The sequence below is a fragment of the Neoarius graeffei genome, chromosome 8 (genome assembly GCF_027579695.1).
Source record: "Neoarius graeffei isolate fNeoGra1 chromosome 8, fNeoGra1.pri, whole genome shotgun sequence".
Classification (NCBI taxonomy): domain Eukaryota; kingdom Metazoa; phylum Chordata; class Actinopteri; order Siluriformes; family Ariidae; genus Neoarius; species Neoarius graeffei.
In genome coordinates, this window is record NC_083576.1 from 84,437,069 (window position 1) to 84,458,371 (window position 21,303).

General features: G+C 40.8%; 1 protein-coding gene across 3 annotated transcripts; it reads left to right on the plus strand.

Annotated features, from left to right (window-relative positions):
* Positions 1–38: 38 nt before the first annotated feature.
* On the plus strand, positions 39–19,989 carry LOC132890967 (zinc finger protein 883-like). 3 transcript variants are annotated; one of them, XM_060928378.1, is made up of 7 exons: positions 39–212; positions 1,246–1,318; positions 1,517–1,694; positions 3,497–3,768; positions 12,692–12,759; positions 12,932–13,122; positions 17,742–19,989. In XM_060928378.1, exons 2-7 carry the CDS (start codon positions 1,256–1,258, stop codon positions 19,259–19,261), a joined length of 2,292 nt encoding a protein of 763 aa, XP_060784361.1. In that variant the 5' UTR covers positions 39–212; positions 1,246–1,255; the 3' UTR covers positions 19,262–19,989. The 3 variants fall into 3 exon arrangements, with proteins under 3 accessions (XP_060784361.1, XP_060784362.1, XP_060784363.1); XM_060928379.1 differs by lacking the exons at positions 39–212; positions 1,246–1,318 and having other exon boundaries at positions 1,527–1,694; positions 3,532–3,768; XM_060928380.1 differs by lacking the exons at positions 39–212; positions 1,246–1,318; positions 1,517–1,694; positions 3,497–3,768 and adding an exon at positions 7,042–7,156.
* Positions 19,990–21,303: the final 1,314 nt, after the last annotated feature.

The window sequence follows — 21,303 nt, forward strand, 5'->3', positions numbered from 1 at the left end:
AGTAACTGCTGCTACAACTGCTAGAAAACATTGGAGAAGAAAAAGCCGCTGTATGTTTCTTTCTGGAACATCTTAAGATAACAGCGCTAATCATCATTATATTAAATATTTCGAATAAAATTTCCAGTGTAGGTTAGATCTGATATAGTTAAAAAAATACAGGTTAATTGTTTTGCCTATGTTTGAAGATTCGTTATGCTTTAAACCCTGAGGTAAGCTACAATTATGCTGTGAGGCCGAATCCCAAATGGGTGTCCATTGTTTAAGTCCACTATATTCAATATGATAATGCTGCATGCTCCCTATGTAGTGCACTATTTATCCAGTAAGGAGAGATTTGGAATTCGGCCTTCGTGGTGTATTTTTGTGTGGGTAACCTGTTTATTTTTATGTTTAAAGTATTGAAATAATCTTGTTCTAAGTCACTCTTTACGATCAGCTTACACTAATCAAGATAAGAACAATTCATATAAATTGAGTTAAATATCCAAGTTTTTTTTCTAGGCTTGTTTCTTAACTTTTTAACAATAAAAATAATTAATGTTGAGGTTTAAAGGTTCATGAACAGATTTACATTATCCTCTTTATTTTTGTAGAGAAATTAAATACGTTAATATAATAATTTGTTATTATTATTATAACTTTATAACTTTTTTGCTTAACACGTGGCCGTATTTCTGAAATGCTATTGGCTAGTTCGTTGCTTGGTTACGGTTACAAAAATTAGCAAATTTTGTCAACAAAATGGCCGACTCTGCTGAATCAGCAATGCCGCGTTTCGCTATATTTGATGAAGAAATGATAAGCCAATTGAAAGCTGCAAGCGAAAATGAAAATACCAAAAAATAGTATGAATTTTCGGCTTTTCGTGTTTAAGAAATGGGCCGCAGAAAGACAAATAACCGACTCTCTAGTGGCATATGAATGCTGTGAGTTAGAACACACCGTGTCGCCGTGTCATGATGAAAGACGCTTTAGAAACTGATTCAAACGTCCAAGATAGTCTCGTGCCCTGATTGGTTCAGAAAACATGAATGACAAATGTTGTGAACTTAAATGGCTTCCGAAGTATGAATTTGGCCCTATATGTTATAAACAAGTAATCGTATGGTTCCTCGTAAAATTAAGGATCAATTTCACTCGTGATTTCAAAGTTTTGAAATTTCAAAACTTCTAAATCACTCGTGAAATTAATCCTTAATTTTACTCAGCCCCGTACGATTACCTATACTAATCTTTGTTTAGAGCTGTTATAATGAGTTCAGCAGGAGACAGACAGTGCTCCTCCAGGACGTCTCAGTCTCCTGATCCCTCACAGGTAAAGCTTAATAATGATTTGTGTTGCAAAAACAAACAATAAGATGTTAAAGTTTGACCAGTGTTTGTATTTTGCTACCTTGCTTCACTGCCAGCCTACAAGCTGTCCTGCTAATGATACAAAAACCTAATAATATATAATGAAAAAAGGAAATCTAAAGCCTTTTCTTAATATGTGTTGTTGTTGTCTGATCTTTAGCTGTATGAAGACATGAAAATAGAGATTTCAGATGGATGGATATCCCAAGTATCAGGAGTCTGTGTGAAGAAAGAGGAGACACTGGAGCTGAATATCTCCAACCATGGAGACGACCTCAAGAACCTACCTGTACTTCTGTCCGTTAAAGAAGAAGATCCGGACAATAAAGACTCCCTCTGTACGACATCAGGCCATTCAGGAGCTCAGTAGCATCCTCATTGATTATTCTATCCGACACATTATTTCATGCACTGAAAGTACAATAGTGGGCCATTTTGGGATGTAGCCTCTGTTTCAGATAATTTAGTCACCAAATTATGACTAAATGAATTTGCAGAGTTTTTATGTTTATAGAGTATGTGTCATACTCAATAGGGTGCATCAGTCGCCCTCACTTTCATAAAATCTGATGCATTTTTGTTTGGGTGTTCCTTTTCACCAATAAAGACATCCTGTAAAATTTTTTGACCATATTCAAAAGTCTAATGGTGGCTCCATGAGGTTCATTTTTTGCCAAAAAACGCTTATTTTATGTTTTCGCGTAAGGTTTGAATCACAATGTTGGACTCCATTTATTGATTTCTTGTGACCCAGAGATCATGTTAAGAACCTTTGCAAGGGATTGAGAAGCATTAATGTGATTCATAATACATTTGTATTGTTTAAAGTAGTTGAACAATGATTCAATGAACAGCTAAAACTCAAACTGTGCTTGATAATATATTTAGAATGTGGACTAAAAATGTGTATCTAAGATATTTGGTGTACTCTGTAAGGTGCCATAATGTTTCATGAAAAGTGATCGAAATTGTCATAAAAGTCATAAAATAGCAGCTTCTTCCATAACTTTGAGCTCCTGGTGCTACCATTAAACTTTTGAATTTTGTCAAAATATTTCACCCAGTGTGTTTTCTTACCAAAAGGAACATAAAAACAAAAATGCATCATGATCGGAGGAACTTTTCATTTTTAGGGGGCAACTGATGCACCCTAATACTCAATGTATGTATCATACATAGGATTGAGGAAAACTAAATTTTTTTTTCTTTAAATACATACATTTGAATAGTTACCCCTATATTCGCTCCAGAATAACTTCTTTCAAGCTCCATGGATGTGATTCTTTACAGTACTTGGTTAAAGTTTGTGCACCCCTGACCATTACACCCATATGTGGTTCTTCTCCAAGCTATTACCACAAAGTTGGAAGCACACAATTGAATGTCTTTGCATGCTGTAGCTTTACAGTTTCTCTTCACTGGAATTAAGAAGCCAAAACCTGTTCCAGCATGACAGTGCCCCTGTGCACAAAGTAAGCTCAATGAAGATATGGTATATTAAGGTTGGAGTGGAAGAACTCGAGTGTCCTGCACAGAACCCTGATCTTGAACCCACTGAACACCTTTGGGATGAAGTGGAACACCGACTGCACCCCAAGCCTCCTCACCTAACATTCGTGCCTGACCTCATGAATGCTGTAATGGAAAGTACTCCCAGAATAGTGGAGCTTAGTTTAACAGCAAAGAAGAATGAGTCTGGGATGAGATGTTCAACAAGAATTTATGGGTGTGATGGTCAGGTGTCCAAATATCTCTCTACAGATTTAGGGGAAAACCCGTGGTGCATCTTCATGGCCTCATAGCTCCAGGGTCATGGATTCGATCCTGATGTCCGTATTGAGATTTTTTCACATTCTCCTCATGTCCGTATAGGTTTCCTCTGGGTCCACTGTTTTCCTCCAGATATGGGCAAATCGGCTATGCTTAAATTGCCACTAGTGTCACTTATGTTTGTATCCTGCAAGGTTGTGTTCCTGGTGAACACTTCTAGTCTCAACCAGCTGCTCCATGAACATTTTTGGCAAGCTTTTTTAGGCTAATATTTATACAATTCTGTTGTACATGTTCTCTCACACAGATGCAATGCATACACGTTTGGGCATCATTTCTTCCCATTGTTTTTTTTTTATGCTACTCTTAGATTGTGAAGTTTGCAAATCCTTCTTCTTTCACAAGTGTGAGCTTCACGGACCACCCTTCTTCATCCCTGATACTCCTGTTCCCATGGGAGTTCCTGACCGAGCAAGACAAACTCTTCCTCCTGGACTAGAGATTCGGAAGTCCGGTACTCCTGACGCAGGCCTGGGAGTGTTTAATAAGGGAGAGACTGTTCCAATAGGTGTACACTTTGGACCCTACCAGGGAGAGCTGGTGGACATAGAGAAAGCAATGAACAGCAGATACTCCTGGATGGTGAGTTTGTTCTAAATTTATTATCAATATTTTAAACTTTATTTTTAAGAAACAAAATGAATGAATTAACAATGAAAGAGTGCCCTCTTTTTACTTTTAAGCAACAAAATGTCACCACTGGATGAATGTAACTCCCATGAATATCAATTTCTACTTGCCAGCGATATGTGGAGATACTTTAAACACACTTTCAGGTCCATCAAACTGCTGATAACTTGGTTCTACTTGTACATTTCACTCTAAATAATTTACAGTGGTGCTTGAAATTTTGTGAACCCTTGAGAATTTCCTATATTTCTGCATAAATATGACATAAAGAGAACCCAGTTAAACAAATGAGACAAAAATATTATACTTGGTCATTTATTTATTGAGGAAAATGATCCAATATTACATATCTGTGAGTGGCAAAAGTATGTGAACCTCTAGGATTAGCAGTTAATTTGAAGGTGAAATTAGAGTCAGGTGTTTTCAATCAATGGGATGACAATCAGGTGTGAGTGGGCACCCTGTTTTATTTAAAGAACAGGGATCTATCAAAGTCTGATCTTCACAACACATGTTTGTGGAAGTGTATCATGGCACGAACAAAGGAGATTTCTGAGGACCTCAGAAAAAGCGTTGTTGATGCTCATCAGGCTGGAAAAGGTTACAAAACCATCTCTAAAGAGATTGGACTCAACCAAAATATGGGAGTATCATGGTTCGGGCTTGTTTTGCTGCATCTGGGCCAGGACGGCTTGCCATCATTGATGGAACAATGAATTCTGAATTATACCAGAGAATTCTAAAGGAAAATGTCAGGACATCTGTCCATGAACTGAATCTCAAGAGAAGGTGGGTCATGCAGCAAGACAATGACCCTAAGCACACAAGTCGTTCTACCAAAGAATGGTTAAAGAAGAATGAAGTTAATGTTTTGGAATGGCCAAGTCAAAGTCCTGACCTTAATCCAATGGAAATGTTGTGGAAGGACCTGAAGCGAGCAGTTCATGTGAGGAAACCCACCGACATCCCAGAGCTGAAGCTGTTCTGTACGGAGGAACGGGCTAAAATTCCTCCAAGCCGGTGTGCAGGACTGATCAACAGTTACCGCAAACGCTTAGTTGCAGTTATTGCTGCACAAGGGGGTCACACCAGATACTGAAAGCAAAGGTTCACATACTTTTGCCACTCACAGATATGTAATATTGGATCATTTTCCTCAATAAATAAATGACCAGGTATAATATTTTTGTCTCATTTGTTTAACTGGGTTCTCTTTATCTACTTTTGGGTGGCATGGTGGTGTAGTGGTTAGCATGGTGGCCTCACAGCAAGAAGGTTCTGGGTTCGAACCCAGCGGCCAGCGAGGGCCTTTCTGTGTGGAATTTGCATGTTCTCCCCGTGTCTGCGTGGGTTTCCTCCGGGTGCTCCGGTTTCCCCCACAGTTCAAAGACATGCGGTTAGGTTAATATGGGACGGCCTTGGGCTGAGGTGCCCTTGAGCGAGGCACCGAACTCCTGACTGCTCCCCGGGCGCTGTTAGCATGGCTGCCCACTGCTCTGGGTATGTGTGTGTGCTCATTGTGCATGTGTGTGTTCACTGCTTCAGAAGGGTTAAATGCAGAGAGGAAATTTCACAAGTGTGTAATGAATAAAGTTGTGCTTTTCTTTCTTTCTTTCTTTCTTTCTTTCTTTCTTTCTTTTAGGACTTGTGTGAAAATCTGATGATGTTTTAGGTCATATTTATGCAGAAATACAGAAAATTCTAAAGTGTTCATAAACTTTCAAGCATCACTGTACATCAATGAACTGCAGGAAGCCAAATGTGTGGGCTTAACGTCAGGACATCTCGCAACTATATTATCTAAAAGATTTAATGTTTGTGAATAAAAAGAATTCATGTGAATGAGCTTGGTTTTTGCTTGACAAAAGTCTGTAAAAGGCAAAGCTTACAAAGAGCTCACCATTACAAAAGGAATGAATTAACAATGAAAGAGTGCCCTCTCGGCTTCAGTGTTGTAGTGATGAATCTCAGCCATTGCAGAACACTGGCAGGACAAATAAATATGTGATTTACATACGTACTGACGCAGGAGCTCTCATAGGATACAAATATTTTGCAAATTAAATGAATTTTCCTGAATACAAGATTCCTTGTGTCCAGCTTGATAAATGAGGCCCACTGTTCTCTTTATGTAAGAGAGATATTTGAATCTGGATCAGTCACATATCCAGGATCAGAGCTATACTGAACTAAAACAATATTAGCTCACAAATACTTACAGTAATTTAGATATTACTTTTGAAAAAATATTTTCCACTTGTACAAAACCTGTTTCAGGGCAGAACTGACATTAACGTGTCCGTTGAGAGGCCAAAACACAAGGGGCAGGTATTTACCAGAGGATTTGATTGAACAGCACAGCTTTGCCATGTCAGACATCAAATCTTGTGTAAAAATTTCCTTCACCTAAATTCTGATGTAAAGTCTTGCCTGCATTTTCTTAAAGGAGATACGCTGAACCAAGGCCTCGCTTTTTGTTTATAAATGCCTTGAGACCTCAAGAATGGCACAGGAATAGTTTTAAGTGTTAACATAAAATCTAATATAGTAATTTTTATAATTAAAGTGATTCATATAGGTTGCGGTCTGAGTGAATGACCTTGCCATCTGTGACATCACCGCAGTAAGGCTATCGGTCTCATCGCCATTTCCGCTATAGTAAAACATAGAGCTGACTGCAACTCCGATCCTCCATTTTGAGCTAATTTATCGCCATGCCACGTAGATGTGTTGCTGGCGGGTGCAGCAACACAACAGAAGGTGGATTTACATTGCATTCATGGCTCAAGAATGTTCAAACTGCAAAGATTTGGATGCGTTTTGCGAGTTGTTCACGGGCACATTGGGCGTCTACGAAGTAGTCTGTCCTCTGCTCTGCACATTTTACTGAAGACTCGTACGAGACCTCTGATCTGTTCAGGAGTGTTGGCTATAAGCCCGTATTGAAAAAGGGTGCAGTACCAACAATTAAAGGAAAGTAAGTTCAGTTGCACCAGTTCTCCCAGAGTGTGAGCCAAGGGTTGTTGCTAAAACCCAGGATGAAATGGGACATATTATTGCTCAGGCAGTGACCTCCCCGCGGTTGTTGCTAAAACTAGTGACGTCCCGTCCTGGGTTTTAGTAATTGCCTGAGCCGAGCAGTAATGGCGGAGTACTCAGTATGGAGAATGAGTGGACCAGCTGTCTGATTTCTCCACTGGATATGCTTGCCTCAGCAGCAATATCTCGCCCTTACGTGGAAGAAGCAAATGAACGGAGAACTGAACAAACAACTGAAAGTCAGATTGTTTCAAAACAATCGGCCACAAGATTGGTCTTCGAGAAGCGAGAACACAGATGGGTAAGCTCCGACTCTCATTTGGATACAAAACAACAAAAACAGAGTACGACATTACTTCACTGAGCACACAGATTGTGATAATCTTAAGAGATCCAATTGAGGTTGAAAGGTATTTTATACATATTTATCAACAACTGGTATCAACAAAGCATCAGGTATCACGTATATGAGTCTTATGAAAGATACATCAGACAATACCTTTCATATTAAAAGTGAGTGGGAATTGGAACTCAATACAATTATAGACAATGACACATGGGAAGATATATGTTTAGCAAGTCATAAAGGGATTGAAAGTCAGATGTGGAAAGAATTTGACTGGAAGGTGAAAACAAGATTCTTTAGGACACCTCTGAAGGTACAGTGCCTTGCAAAAGTATTCATACCCCTTGAACTTTTTCATGTTTTTCCACCTTACAACCACGAACTTAAAAGTTTTTTATTGAGATTTTATGTGATAGACTAACACAGAGTAGCACATAATTGTGAAGTGAAACAAAAATGATAAATGGTTTTCAAAATTTTAAACAAATAAAAATCTGAAAAATGTGATGTGATGTATTCAGCCCCCCTGCGTCAATACTTTGTAGAGCCACCTTTTGCTGCAATTACAGCTGCAAGTCTTTTGTGGTATGTCTCTACCAGCTTTGCACATCTAGACACTGAAATTTTTGCCCATTCTTCTTTGCAAAATAGCTCAAGCTCAGCCAGATTAGATGGAGAGCGTCTGTGAACAGCAATTTTCAAGTCTTGCCACAGATACTCAATGGGATTTAGGTCTGGACTTTGACTGGGCCATTCTAACACATGAATATTCTTTGATCTAAACCATTCCATTGTAGCTCTGGCTGTATGTTTAGGGTCATTGTCTGGGAAGGTGAATCTCCTTCCCAGTCTCAAGTCTTTTGCAGCCTCCAACAGGTTTTCTTCCAGGATTGCCCTGTATTTAGCTCCATCCATCTTCCCATCAACTCTGACCAGCTTCCCTGTCCCTGCTGAAGAAAAGCATCCCCATAGCATGATGCTGCCACCACCATGTTTCACAGTGGGGATGGTGTATGCAGGGTGATGAGCAGTGTTAGTTTTCCGCCACACATGGCGCTTTGCATTTAGGCCAAAAAGTTCAACTTTGGTCTCATCTGACCAAAACACCTTCTTCCACATGTTTGCTGTGTCCCCTACATGGCTTCTTATGCCTGTCTTTCAACAATGGCTTTCTTCTTGCCACTCTTCCAAAAAGGCCAGCTTTGTGGAGTGTATGACTTATAGTCGTCCTGCACACAGATTCTCCCACCTGAGCTGTGGATTTCTGCAGCTCCTCCAGAGTGATCATGGGCCTCTTGGCTGCTTCTTTGACCAGTGCTCTCCTTGCTCGCTCTGTCAGTTTAGGTGGATGGCCATGTCTTGGTAGGTTTGCAGTTGTGCCATACTTTTTCCATTTTTGAATGATGGATTGAACAGTGCTTCTTGAGATGTTCAGAGCTTGAGGTATTTTTTTTTTATAACCTAACCCTGCTTTAAACTTCTCCAGAACTTTTTATCCCTGACCTGTCTGGTGAGTTCTTTGGTCTTCATGATGCCGTTTGTTCTTTAGTGTTCTCTAACAAACCACTGAGGCCTTCACAGAACAAGTGTGTTTATGCTGAGAGTAAATTACTCACAGTAGGACTCTATTAACTAATTAGATGACTTCTGAAGGCAATTGATTGCACTGGATTGTATTTAGAGGTATCAGAGTACAGGGAGCTGAATACTAATGCACACCATTTTTCAGATTTTTATTTGTTTAAAATTTTGAAGACCATTTATCATTTTCATTTCACTTCACAATTATGTGCTACTCTGTGTTGGTCTATCACTTAAAATCTCAATAAAAAACTTTTAAGTTCATGGTTGTAAGGTGGAAAAATGTGAAAAAGTTCAAGGGGTATGAATACTTTTTCAAGGCACTGTATCAAGGTTTAAAAACAACGCCCCTAATATCTGCTGGAGGAACTGTGGCATGGTGGGGGACCACACCCACATATTTTGGGATTGCTCTGTGATATAGACATATTGGAAAGACATTAAAGAGGAATTGGACAACATTTTCAGGATGGCTATCCCTCTGGACCCCTTAATTTTCTTATTGGAGAAAATGCCGGAAGACTTGCTTTCTAAGGACCAATCTTACATGTTACATATTCTATTAATGATTGCAAGAAAAATAATCACTATTAATTGGATGCAACCTAGTTCCCCTACAAAAGCCCAGTGGATACAAAAAATCAAATGGGTCTATATCATGGAAAATATGACTGCTATTTTACAGTTGGAATTACCACTGTTCATAAGAAGATGGACCCCTGTCATTCTAGGCCTTAATTCAGAATAATACTTAAAATTTACTGTGTGATATGTGACTTGTATTGAGTGTTTAAGTTACCGGTATAAGATTATTTAATTTGCTTCAGAATGTGATTGTCTAGGTTCATCTGATTATTTAATGAGCCTTTTACGTTTTATCAGTGAAAATGCATGCATGTACATGTATGTTGCATAAATTATAGCACCCATCCTGTTTTAATGAGAGTCAACCCACAATCAATGAAGTCAAATCAGTCTTAGTTGAGCAAGTCGGTAACGGTATTTCTTACTTTCATCATAAATTTTTATTTACATGACTTTGGTCTATAGCTGTCAAAGGCCTCGGCCTTAAAACCGGTTACCACTGTGACGTCACGCGCTCAGGGCTGGCTGGCTCAGCGGGGCAGCTTGAATCCTAACTTTGCGGTCGATTTTAACTCTCAAAAATATATATATTTTTTAAATTCCCATTTATGCAGCATACAAGAGTCAAGGATGGAGATACTATCCACTCAGAAATGCATTTAAAAATGAAGGTTCTGTGTATCTCCTTTAAGCTTACTAAATTCACCTCAGAGCTTGTCGGCTGTTCTGTGAAACTAAACATACAGTCAGGAACCTTTTAATTCTGCTTTCATAATGCTTCATGTAATATTGGCATGAGTCATTATTCTCGTTCTTGTGTACTGTAATAATTTTGAAAGTGTGCAATGAGGAACCGGATCCAGAGCCTGCAATTCAAGGTGTGCTCGTTTTATTTTTAAGCACACTTTTCAGTAACTATTTAACTACTATGTAGACACACTGCACTCTCTCTCTCTCCTGGTTATCTGAAAGAGACATAGGTGCCTGAAAGAGACCTTCTCACACCTTAGCTACTGATTCATCCTGAACCAAGCATAGCCTGGAGTTTATCCCGAACCACATTATTCTTATGCTCAGGGAGCCAATACGGGTGGTTGCGCAGCACCACCCCTGGGGGGTTGCCAATGTGGTGCTCTATGAGGTCAGTGCGACCAGGGAGGGGCAAGAATACATTGCAAAATTCCTCCTGCAACCTAATAACCTGTGCTCTCTGGGATGGTGAGGGGTGGTCTCCACAGGAAACCAGGGTGAATTGGGCAGCACTTTTTAGACTTGCCTCCAGTCCTAGCTATGCCCTCTCCAGAACTACCGTCGCCAGAACCACAGGAAACTCCTCTCTCCACAGTTTCAAGAGGTTGAGGTGGTAAATTTGACATGTACCCCTTTTCCACCAAATCAGTTCCAGGGCTGGTTCGGAGCCGGTGCTGGTGCTGGTTCACAACTCGTTCAACTTGCGAGCCAGCTGAGAACCAGTTTGCTTTTCCATAGCTTGCGGAGCTACGTCAGTTACGTCGCTGTATACGTCATTACGTCGCTGTATACGTCAGTTACGTCGCTACGTTTGCATAAACCTTGGCGCGAATATCGAAGCAAAAACAACACGGAAGCAGCAGCAGCAACAACAACAATAATAATAATGGATGACTTAGCGTTTGTACAGCTGCTGCTTCTTGTCACTTAAAAATGGCGATCTTTCGTGGTCTTGTTATTGTTGTTGGTCTTAACAACTCCGCCTCCCCGCTGACGTAAGCGGTTCTTTCCTCTGGCCCAGCAGAGAGTTGGTGCTAGCCTGGAACCGTTTTTTCTGGCCCCAGAGCCAGTTCTTTGTCAGTGGAAACAGAAAACCCGGTTCCAAACTAAGCACTGGCCCCGAACCAGCCCTGGAACTGCTTTGGTGGAAAAGGGGCATCGTTGCCTCTATCTGGATGCTTGACTGACTTCGACCTCCCCAATTTGCTGTGTGATTTCAAAGGGCCCTTGCCACTTGGCGAATAATTTTGAGCTTGAGGTGGGCAGTGAAATAAGGACTTTCTCTCCTGGTGTAAATTCCCTTAGCATTGTCCCTCTGTTGTACTAGCGAGATTGATGTGCTTGGGCCTGTGGCAAGTTCTCCTGGGTTATGTGACTCAGTGTATGGAGTTTTGCTCTCAGGTCAATAACGTATTGAATTTCATTTTTGCTTTGAGAAGGCCTCTCGACTTTCTCTACTGATGTTTAAGACACCATGGGGCTTGCACCCATACAGCAATTTGAACGGGGAAAACCCGGTGGAGGCTTGCAGGACCTCACGCACTGCAAAGAACAGAGGGTCTAGCCACCTATCCCAGTTTTTAGCATTCCCCCGAATGAACTTAAGAACATGATTCATAAGTGTTTGGTTAAATTGTTTGACCAGCCTATCCATTTGCGGATGATGAACAATAACATGGATCGATTTAATCCCCAATTTGTAGAATTCGCGTAGTGCGCGTGATATAAAAGTAGTGCCTTGATCAGTCAGGATTTCTTTCGGAATCCCAACTCAGGAGATAAGGCGGAAGAGTGCCTTTGCAACACTGCGTGCTGAGATACTATGAAGAAGTACTACTTCAGGGTATTGCGTTACACAGTCAACTATGACGAACAAAAAAGTGATACCCGCATGCAGATAGATCTAATGGCCTGATGAGATCCATGCCAATTATTTCAAAGGGGATCTCAATTAATGGTCATGGGCGCAATGGCACTTTTGGTGTGGCCACTGGATTCACCAGCTGGCATTTGTGACTAGTCGCACACCACCTGTGGACATTGGCGTAAATCCCTGGCCAGTAGAAACGGGCTATGAAATGATTCAATGTTTTATCCTGTCCCAAGTGCCCAGCCATAGGATTATGATGAGCCACATGGAATAAAGGTTCCCTATGGCTTTTGGCACAAGTGCAACAGCTTTGAGGGTGGGCAATGAGGAACCGGAGCCAGACGCTGCAATTCAAGGTGTGCTCTTTTTAATTTTAACCACACATTTCAGTGACTATTGAACTACTACGTATACGCACTATATACACGTGGGCACACACATGCAACAGGGCATCACAGCTCTGAGCTCTGTCTGTCTCTCGTTCTTGGCTGTCTGAAAGACGCACAGGTTAATAGGCAGCCAGTAATTAGACACAGGTGCACCTCATCACATGTTCACTACTGGTTCATTCAACCTGACTGCTCGCTGTTCACAGCTGACACTCGACCACACCCTCGATGCCACAGTACCTTTACCTGTGTAATTTAATTTGAAGGCAGAGATTAATTTAATGAAGAAAATATAAATGTGTAATTTTTCTACAGATATGCAGGAGCAGGCAGTGTGAAGAGTACATAGATTCCACAAGAGAAATGCATGCAAATTGGATGAGGTGAGGACTATACCAGTTATTGGGTCTTTGTTTAGTCATTGGTTTTACAGTTCCTAATTTGTTGGAAGAACTTTATCTTCTTCTTGTTACTGATATCTCCCCCATGCTTTTTCTCGGTCTGTAACTCTGATCTGATTTTTACCTTTTCTGCCACTTTGCCTCATTGTTTTAGGTATGTGAATTGTGCTCGTAATGATGAAGAACAGAACCTTGTGGCGTTTCAGTATAGAGGGGAAATTCTGTATCGTTGCTGTCGACCCATTAATCCAGAACAGGAGCTCTTGGTGTGGTATGATGAGGAGTATGCCAAAGAACTCAGTCCTATGTTTCATGACCTCTGGAACAAAAAGTGTGCCATGAATGGTAAAGTACAGCCATACATATTGCAAATCATCTCCGTTCTATTGCATTATTCACTGTCTTTTCAAAAGAAAGTCATCGTTAAGATTAAAATAAGCAAATACTTACAAGTCCTTGTTTCGATAATTACTGCAGTGGGTCACATGTTTCAGCTGGCAACAGTTCTTTTAGCTCTAACTGATGCAGTGACAGACTTGGGTCCTCCTGTGCCTATTGGCACACTGGGCAGCAAGTTTCCGCCACTTAGATTTGTCAGCTGCAGCTTCATCAGCCTTCTCCCAGGGGATGTTCATTCTCTTTAGGCCCCCCTGGAAAGTCCTCCTCCATGTGACCTTTGGCCTTCTCCTCCTTCTCTTGCTGACTGGCGGTGTCCACGTTATGGCTGTTTTTGCATGACGGTGGTCTGGCAAGCGCAAGATGTGGCCTGCTAGCCGTAGTCTTCTTTTGGCAACAATTTCACTCAAAGGTTGTGATCTGGCCCTCCGCAATATTTCCTCATTTGTAACATGGTCCTGCCATCTCACTTTTCGGATCTTCCTCAGGCTTCTTTGGTGAAAGACATTCAGTCATGGAAAAAATGTGAATGTGTTTCAGAAGGGTCAGTTTGTTGGCTTGCATGAAGTGAAGAAAATAACTAAGGAGATTGTTGATATTACAGGAATTGGGTTAATAATTGTCCAACACATTATTAAAACCTGGAAGGATAGTGGTGAACTGTCAACTTTGTAGAATGAAATGATGGTCTGAAAAAATTTTGCCCGACCATGATTGGCGAACACTTAAAGTCTTCGTGAAATTGAATTGTAAAAAATCGACAGCAGGACTTATGGATGTGTTTAATAGTGAAAGTAAGAACATTTCCTCAGGGCTGTATGGCCATAAGAAAACAACTTGTTAGTGAGGCTAATTGGAAGAAAAGGCTTCAGTTTGCAAGCAGCAGAAAAATCACTAATGTGAGCCATTTCAATGTTATGCACACCTTTCAGAATTCGAGAAACTGAATAACTGTAGTGTTTAAGTGTTTTCAGATAAAGTATCGCAAGGACTGTCAGATGTCGAAAACCGCACATTGATATCTGCAGTAATAAAAATTTGACGGCAGTGAATGTGGGTCAAAATTGCTACAATTTCATGGATTTGTCTCGTTTTTCCAATGAGGAAAGTTGTACATCATCTGTATTGTAATATATCATTTCAACTTATTGAATGCACCGTTTGTGCTAGTGTATCATATTTCTTCATCTTTCAGGCTGAAGTACACCATTTTGTTAGCCTGGCAAGCCAGACTAAATGTGAATATTTAGTCTGGCCTCGATCCGTAGACATTTCTGAAGGGTGGGAGTGGAACAAACCGCTGTCTTTCAAACTGTCTCTGTGCGTATAAGCCAACGCTCTGACCAATCAGCGCAACAGTGACTGTGACGTAGTCAGAGCGTGCAGTGGGGGAGACCTTGAAATAAATAATTTTTCAAAATGCGTATTAATTAATAAACAGGTTCTAGATATTAAGAAGTTTGGAGATAATGACCACAAGTTTGGAGTCTGTACCACATACTTAACATACACTCTTATTTTTTTCAAGTGTTTTTCAAGGGTTTGCTTAAACTGTTTTTGAGAGTTTTTATTTAGTGGTGTTTGGTGAAATAATTTCCCTTAAATTTAAAATAATGGGAAAATAAGAAACAATCAAAAAGTAATGTTTCAAAGCTGTTTATTAATTCTTCGTACTGCACAAACTAGCCCATCCTTTTGGCTACGGGCGGAGCCAGCTGGTAGATCAGACTTTTGCCATAGCCGGTCGGCAAAACAGCGAAAACGCCCTTCTTGAAAAGGAATGAGCGGAGAGTCCCTTCCTGCTCATGTTTCAACGAAAACTCCAAGTCTAATTCTTCTAAAACTGATTCCAAAGCGGAGTCAAACGCGCGCTGTTCACTAGCCGTAGCCATCTTTCCTGTTGCGCTTTATCTAGCGTCGCGCAGCTTTGTCGTCACTCCTGCAAAAGCCTGCCCAAAGAATCCAAACGAAAACCTTGCGTTGTGATTGGCGGGCACGATTTGATGCCCGGGGTGTTTTTGTTTATATGGTGCGAGGCTAGACCCATTCGCTAGGCAAAAATATTTTTGGCCGCTAGGCGGGTGGGTCTAGTTTACTAGGCTACCATTTTGTTGCAAAATATAGATCTTGTTGGACTACGCATGAAATGTCTGCAGTGTGACAGATTTACTACGGAGATATTTTCTGTCAAGTTTATCAAGCTCATGATGTCAAATTTGCATTTAATATCTAGTTTATAATGAATTTCTCATCTACAAAGTATCCAGATGGGGGGAAAAAAACCCAAACATGTTTGCAATATAACTTCCTAATACTACTGAGGTATGATTCAAAATGGTGTGTCAAAATGACGAAAATCTCCAGTGTTCGTAGGCACCCCATGTACACAATGCTGAGAGATATACAATGAGCTCAGTACAATAACTATGAAGGGTCCTTAGTAACAACACAATATGTCTATATGGTACTTGGAATGTCTTGCTGAATTACAAAATGCAGGACAATTAACTCACTTTTAGTGTCTGTAACCCACCTGTAGTGTCCGTAGGCCCAATGTTATCTCATACAAAGAGTCAGTTACATAAAAAGCTATAGGCAACTTATTGAAGTAATCAGGAAAAATCATTCATTTTCTCTGTATGTGACACGGAAACAAATACAGAAGGAACTTTTTTTTTCATGATATTTGGAAGATTTAATCACAGTTCAAAACACCACATGCTGAGAATTCTGATCTTGCTAGAGGTGTATGTAATAATGTATGTAACCTTTTTGCCATTGAAGAACAGTGAGAGAAATTTATATATTAGACATAATTTGTGGCAATATACCATAGGTTTCTGCTGGAAAGGACATGGTCAATTTTTGGCCCTCAGTGAGCCACATTTGGTACACGTTAGTGATTTTCTGCTGATGGGAGTACAAAGCTGAAGCAGTTTGAAAAAGGTCATGTTTTTTTTTGATGAGTCCAGATAGGCGCATCAGGGTAAGAAGGGAAGTGCACGAAGCAATGCACCCATCATGCATAGTGGCCAATATACAAGTCTCTGGAGGCAGTGTTATGATCTGGGGTTGCTTAATTTGATCAGGTCTAGACTCAGCAATAGTATATGCTAATAAAATGAAGTCAGCAGACTTCATAAATGCACTGAATGCCCAGGTTATCCCATCACTGGATTTTTCTTCCTTGATGGTGAACGGGTGCCATTATCAAAGCTAAAGGTGGTCCAATGAAATATTACTTTAATTGGATTTTTTTTTTTTTGCCCAGGGTTTGTATTTGTGTAGTGGAGGAGCCCTGAAAGTCAGCGTTTGTCCAGAGCAGGCACTGGTATCCCATCAGGCATGAGGACTAACATGTATAGTCTGGCCATAGGTCTCATGAAGTTAGGAACCCCCATGATCCCACAAGAAAAGGCTCTACCCCAGCAATAGTCTAAATTATTCTAGGTACTAATAAATAACCTGCACCTGTTTGATTAAAGCAGGTATGGTGGGTCATAAAAGACCACAGGTTCACTCAGGTATTGTAGGGTGAGACTATCCAATGTGTTTTAGGTCATTACTCACAAGAAAAACTATTACTCATAACGGAAGAAGAACATATTCCACTTGACACTGAATAAACTCAAAGCTGGTTTTTCTGAAATACCGTAGCTTGTATGAATGTTTCACATCACTTCCTGATGAGGACTCTGAAGAAAATTGTGTCCTGTCTTTAACCAGATATATTGTTTGAAAAAGAATTGTAGCAACAGGTGAAAAAAGAAGGAAAAAGAGTATTATTTACAACCAATAAATGCACTGTTTTCTTGAAATGATTTGTGGATGAGATCAAGAAAAACTTGTAGATAAGATGAAGGACGGATAGAACATATAGAAATATCTGTATTCCTAGATAGAGGCTGCTGTATCTTAGCTGTGAACCTTTTTTTTTTTTTCTCGGTGCTTCAGAAGTTGCCTAAAGCTGCCAGCGAGGATTATTTGGCCTTGAAGTACTTCCTTTGAGGATGGCAGAACTGCATTATTTTGAAACTGTAAGATACAGGATCTGTGAGCTTCTCTGACATGTCCTACTTTACTTCGTTCTGTGCTGTTTACTTGGCTGGGCTAACCTGTCTGGTGGCCGACTTGTTTTCATGGCAGGAGTTTCCTTTAGAGAAGTGGTCCCTGTTTGATGAACTGTCTGATTTGTGTCAAGTGAAGTGTCACTTAAGTAGATATGTTCATCCTAGAAATCACGAACAGCCCTCTGTAGTCCATGCTAGTGCCCCAATCCTTGTGAAATTGTAGACAAGCAGATCCATTCCCAGATCCACTTATTCTCTGTTGCTGGTTACTTGAATTACAGATTAGTAAATCTTCATTCATGTAGAATCTCGAATGTTTTTAACATCAAACATTCTTTGACATTGGGATAGTGGTGTTGCATTTTATAATCTAGTTGCATTTCATGTTCATTTTGATATTTTTGTTCTTTCACTTGTCCAGAAATAAACATCTTTCTGTTGCACTTTTTCCCCCCTGCTCAACATAACTACTTTCCAATGCATTTCAAATTTACCTAGACACAAACATCCAGAGATGCCACTATGAAGATTATTTGAAACCATGCGATTTGGGAGAGATTAAACATGATCTTCAGATCCCCTCCAAAGACTCCAGTAGTCAGCCAACATCATCTGATAGTCTTGGTTCTGACACTGCTAACAGTGATGACCAAAAGGAAATTTACCATTGCTCAGGACGTGGAAAGAATTTTGGTCATCAGAGTGCTCTCCAACAACATGAACAAGTTCACCCAGGAGAGGAGCCATATCAATGCTCACAGTGTGGAAAGAGTTTTACACATCAGAGTCATCTCCAAACACACCAGTGCATTCACACAGTAGAGAAGCCATATCGCTGCTCACATTGTGGAAAGGGTTTTACTCAACAGAGTAACCTCCAACAACACCAGCGCATTCACACAGGAGAGAAGCCATATCACTGCTCACAGTGTGGAAAGAGTTTTACACATCAGAGTCATCTCCAAACACACCAGCGCATTCACACAGGAGAGAAACCATATCACTGTTCACGTTGTGGAAAGGGTTTTACTCAACAGAGTGATCTTCAGCGACATCAGCGCATTCACACGGGAGAGAAGCCATATCTCTGCTCACTGTGTGGAAAAAGTTTCACCCAAAAGAGTCATCTCCAACAACACCAGCGCATTCACACAGGAGAGAAGCCACATCACTGTTCACAATGTGGAAAGAGTTTCATTCATCAGAGTCATCTCCAAGAACACCAGCGCATTCACACAGGAGAGAAGCCTCACCACTGCTCACAGTGTGGAAAGAGTTTTACTCATCAGAGTGCTCTGTATCAACACCAGCGCATTCACACAGGCGAGAAGCCTCATCACTGCTCACAGTGTGGAAAGAATTTTACTCATCGGAGTGCTCTCCAACAACACCAGCGCGTTCACGCAGGAGAGAAGCCGTATCACTGCTCACAGTGTGGAAAGAGTTTTATTCATCAGCGTAATCTCCAGCTACACCAGCGGATTCATACAGGGGAGAACCCTCATCAGTGCTCACAGTGTGGAAAGAGTTTTTTTCATCAGAGTCATCTCCAACTACACCAGCGCATTCACACAGGAGAGAAGCCGCATCACTGTTCACAATGTGGAAAGTGTTTTACTCAAAAGATTCATCTCCAACGGCACCAGCGCATTCACACAGGAGAGAAGCCGTATCATTGCTCCCAGTGTGGAAGGAGTTTTATTCATCAGAGTTATCTCCAACAACACCAGCGCATTCACACAGGAGAGAAGCCCCATCTCTGCTCACAGTGTGGAAAGAGTTTTACTCAAAAGATTCATCTCCAACGGCACCAGCGCATTCACTCAGGAGAGAAGCCGTATCACTGCTCACAGTGTGGAAAGAGTTTTACTCGACAGAGTCATCTCCAGCAACACCAGCACGTTCATACAGGGGAGAAGCCGTATCTCTGCTCACAGTGCGGAAAGAATTTTACTCGTCAGAGTGCTTTCCAACAACACCAGTGCATTCACACAGGAGAGAAGCCGTATCACTATTGACAGTTTACTCGACAGAACCATCTCCAGACACATCAGCACATTCACATAGGAGAGCAGCCTCACCACTGCTGACAGTATGGAAAGAGTTTTACTCATCAGGGTAGTCTCCAAGTCCACCTGTGCGTTTGCAAGAGAGAGAAACCATATCACTTCTCACAGTGTGGAAACACACTTATTTATTCAGTTCCATCATCACCACATGATTAACTGCATGCATTAACTGCAATACTATGATCAGTGTCATGCAGCAGCATTACACTGGAACAGAACCATTGAGCTACCAGAAAGTTTACTTGCCAGTAAACTTGAGTCATATGTGAATAGAACGGAAACAGTACCAACATTTCAGTTCAAGTCTTTTTGCTCATGTTCTACTAATATATTATATTCTATTGTATTGTTCCAAGATTAATATATGTAATTTTAATAATTAAGATCAGTTAAATTTATTTTGATTTCAGTAAGAGTCTTTGTTCACTCAAAATGCATAAGTGTCTGTACTTTGCTAATTCATAAAGTACACATCTGTTCCCTGGGTCATAATGATGTCCTTGCTCCCATTTTAGCTTATCTAAGCCTTGGGCTATATCTATCTGGTTTAGTGTGTTCCCTTTGTACGCACACGTTAGTGTAAGATCAGTACATAAACTGGCTGTGTCCAACTTTTCTTTAGCCTAAGACTGTTGCCCAGGTTGTCTTGTGTGCACAATAAATCATCTCTTTTATTATTCCCTGGTTCTTGGTCTCCTGATTCTTCAGTCGTCTTATTTCTGAGGAACCTACAGTATTTTGATCATCCAGAAATATTTACAACACTGTAAAATTATCAGTTATAACATTAAAACCATCTGCCTATTATTATGTAGGTCCCCATTGTGCTGCCAAAACAGGTCTGACCCATCGAGGCATGGACTCCATAAGACCTCTGAAAGTGTACCGTGATATCTGGCACCAAAACATTAGCAGCAGATCCTTTAATTCCTGTAAGTTGTGAGGTGGGGCCTCCATGGATCAGACTTGTTTGTCTAGCACATCCCCCAGATGCTTGATCGGATTGAGATCTGTGGAATTTGGAGGCCAAGTCAACACCTCGAACTCTTGGTATATTCCTCAAACCATTCATGAATATTTTCTGCAGTGTAGCAGGCACATTATCCTGCTGAATGAGGTCACTGCTGTTAGGGAATATCATTGCTATAAAGCGGTGTACTTGGTCTGCAGCAAAATCAAATTATTTGTATCAAGCTTTTAACAATAGACTTTTTTGCAAAGCATCTTTACAGAAAAATATAGATTTTAAACATCTCATCTCATTATCTGTAGCCGCTTTATCCTGTTCTACAGGGTCGCAGGCAAGCTGGAGCCTATCCCAGCTGACTATGGGCGAAAGGTGGGGTACACCCTGGACAAGTCGCCAGGTCATCACAGGGCTGACACATAGACACAGACAACCATTCACACTCACATTCACACCTACGGTCAATTTAGAGTCACCAGTTAACCTAACCTGCATGTCTTTGGACTGTGGGGGAAACCGGAGCACCTGGAGGAAACCCACGGGGAAAACATGCAAACTCCACACAGAAAGGCCCTCGCCTGCCACGGGGCTCGAATCTGGACCTTCTTGCTGTGAGGCGACAGTGCTAACCACTACACCACCGCGCCGCCCCCATTTTAAACATATGAATTCATAAATTTATCCCTAATGAGCAAGCCTAAGGTGATTGTGACAAGGAAAAACTCCCTGAGATGACATGAAGAAACCTTGAGAGGAACCAGTCCTCATTTGGGTGATAATAGATAGCATGATTGTCTTCTCTGAACAGTTGATAACTCACTTCTATAACTGTCCTCTATGTTCAGAAAGTGCAACTGTGTCACTAAGAAATTCATTATAGTTTAACAAGTCTGTTTTGTTGAAGTTATCAACTGTTCATGACAACTGCAGTCCTGAAATTGTCATGGTAATTGTTGTCCTAAGTCTCATCTCATTATCTCTAGCCGCTTTATCCTTTTCTACAGGGTGGCAGGCAAGCTGGAGC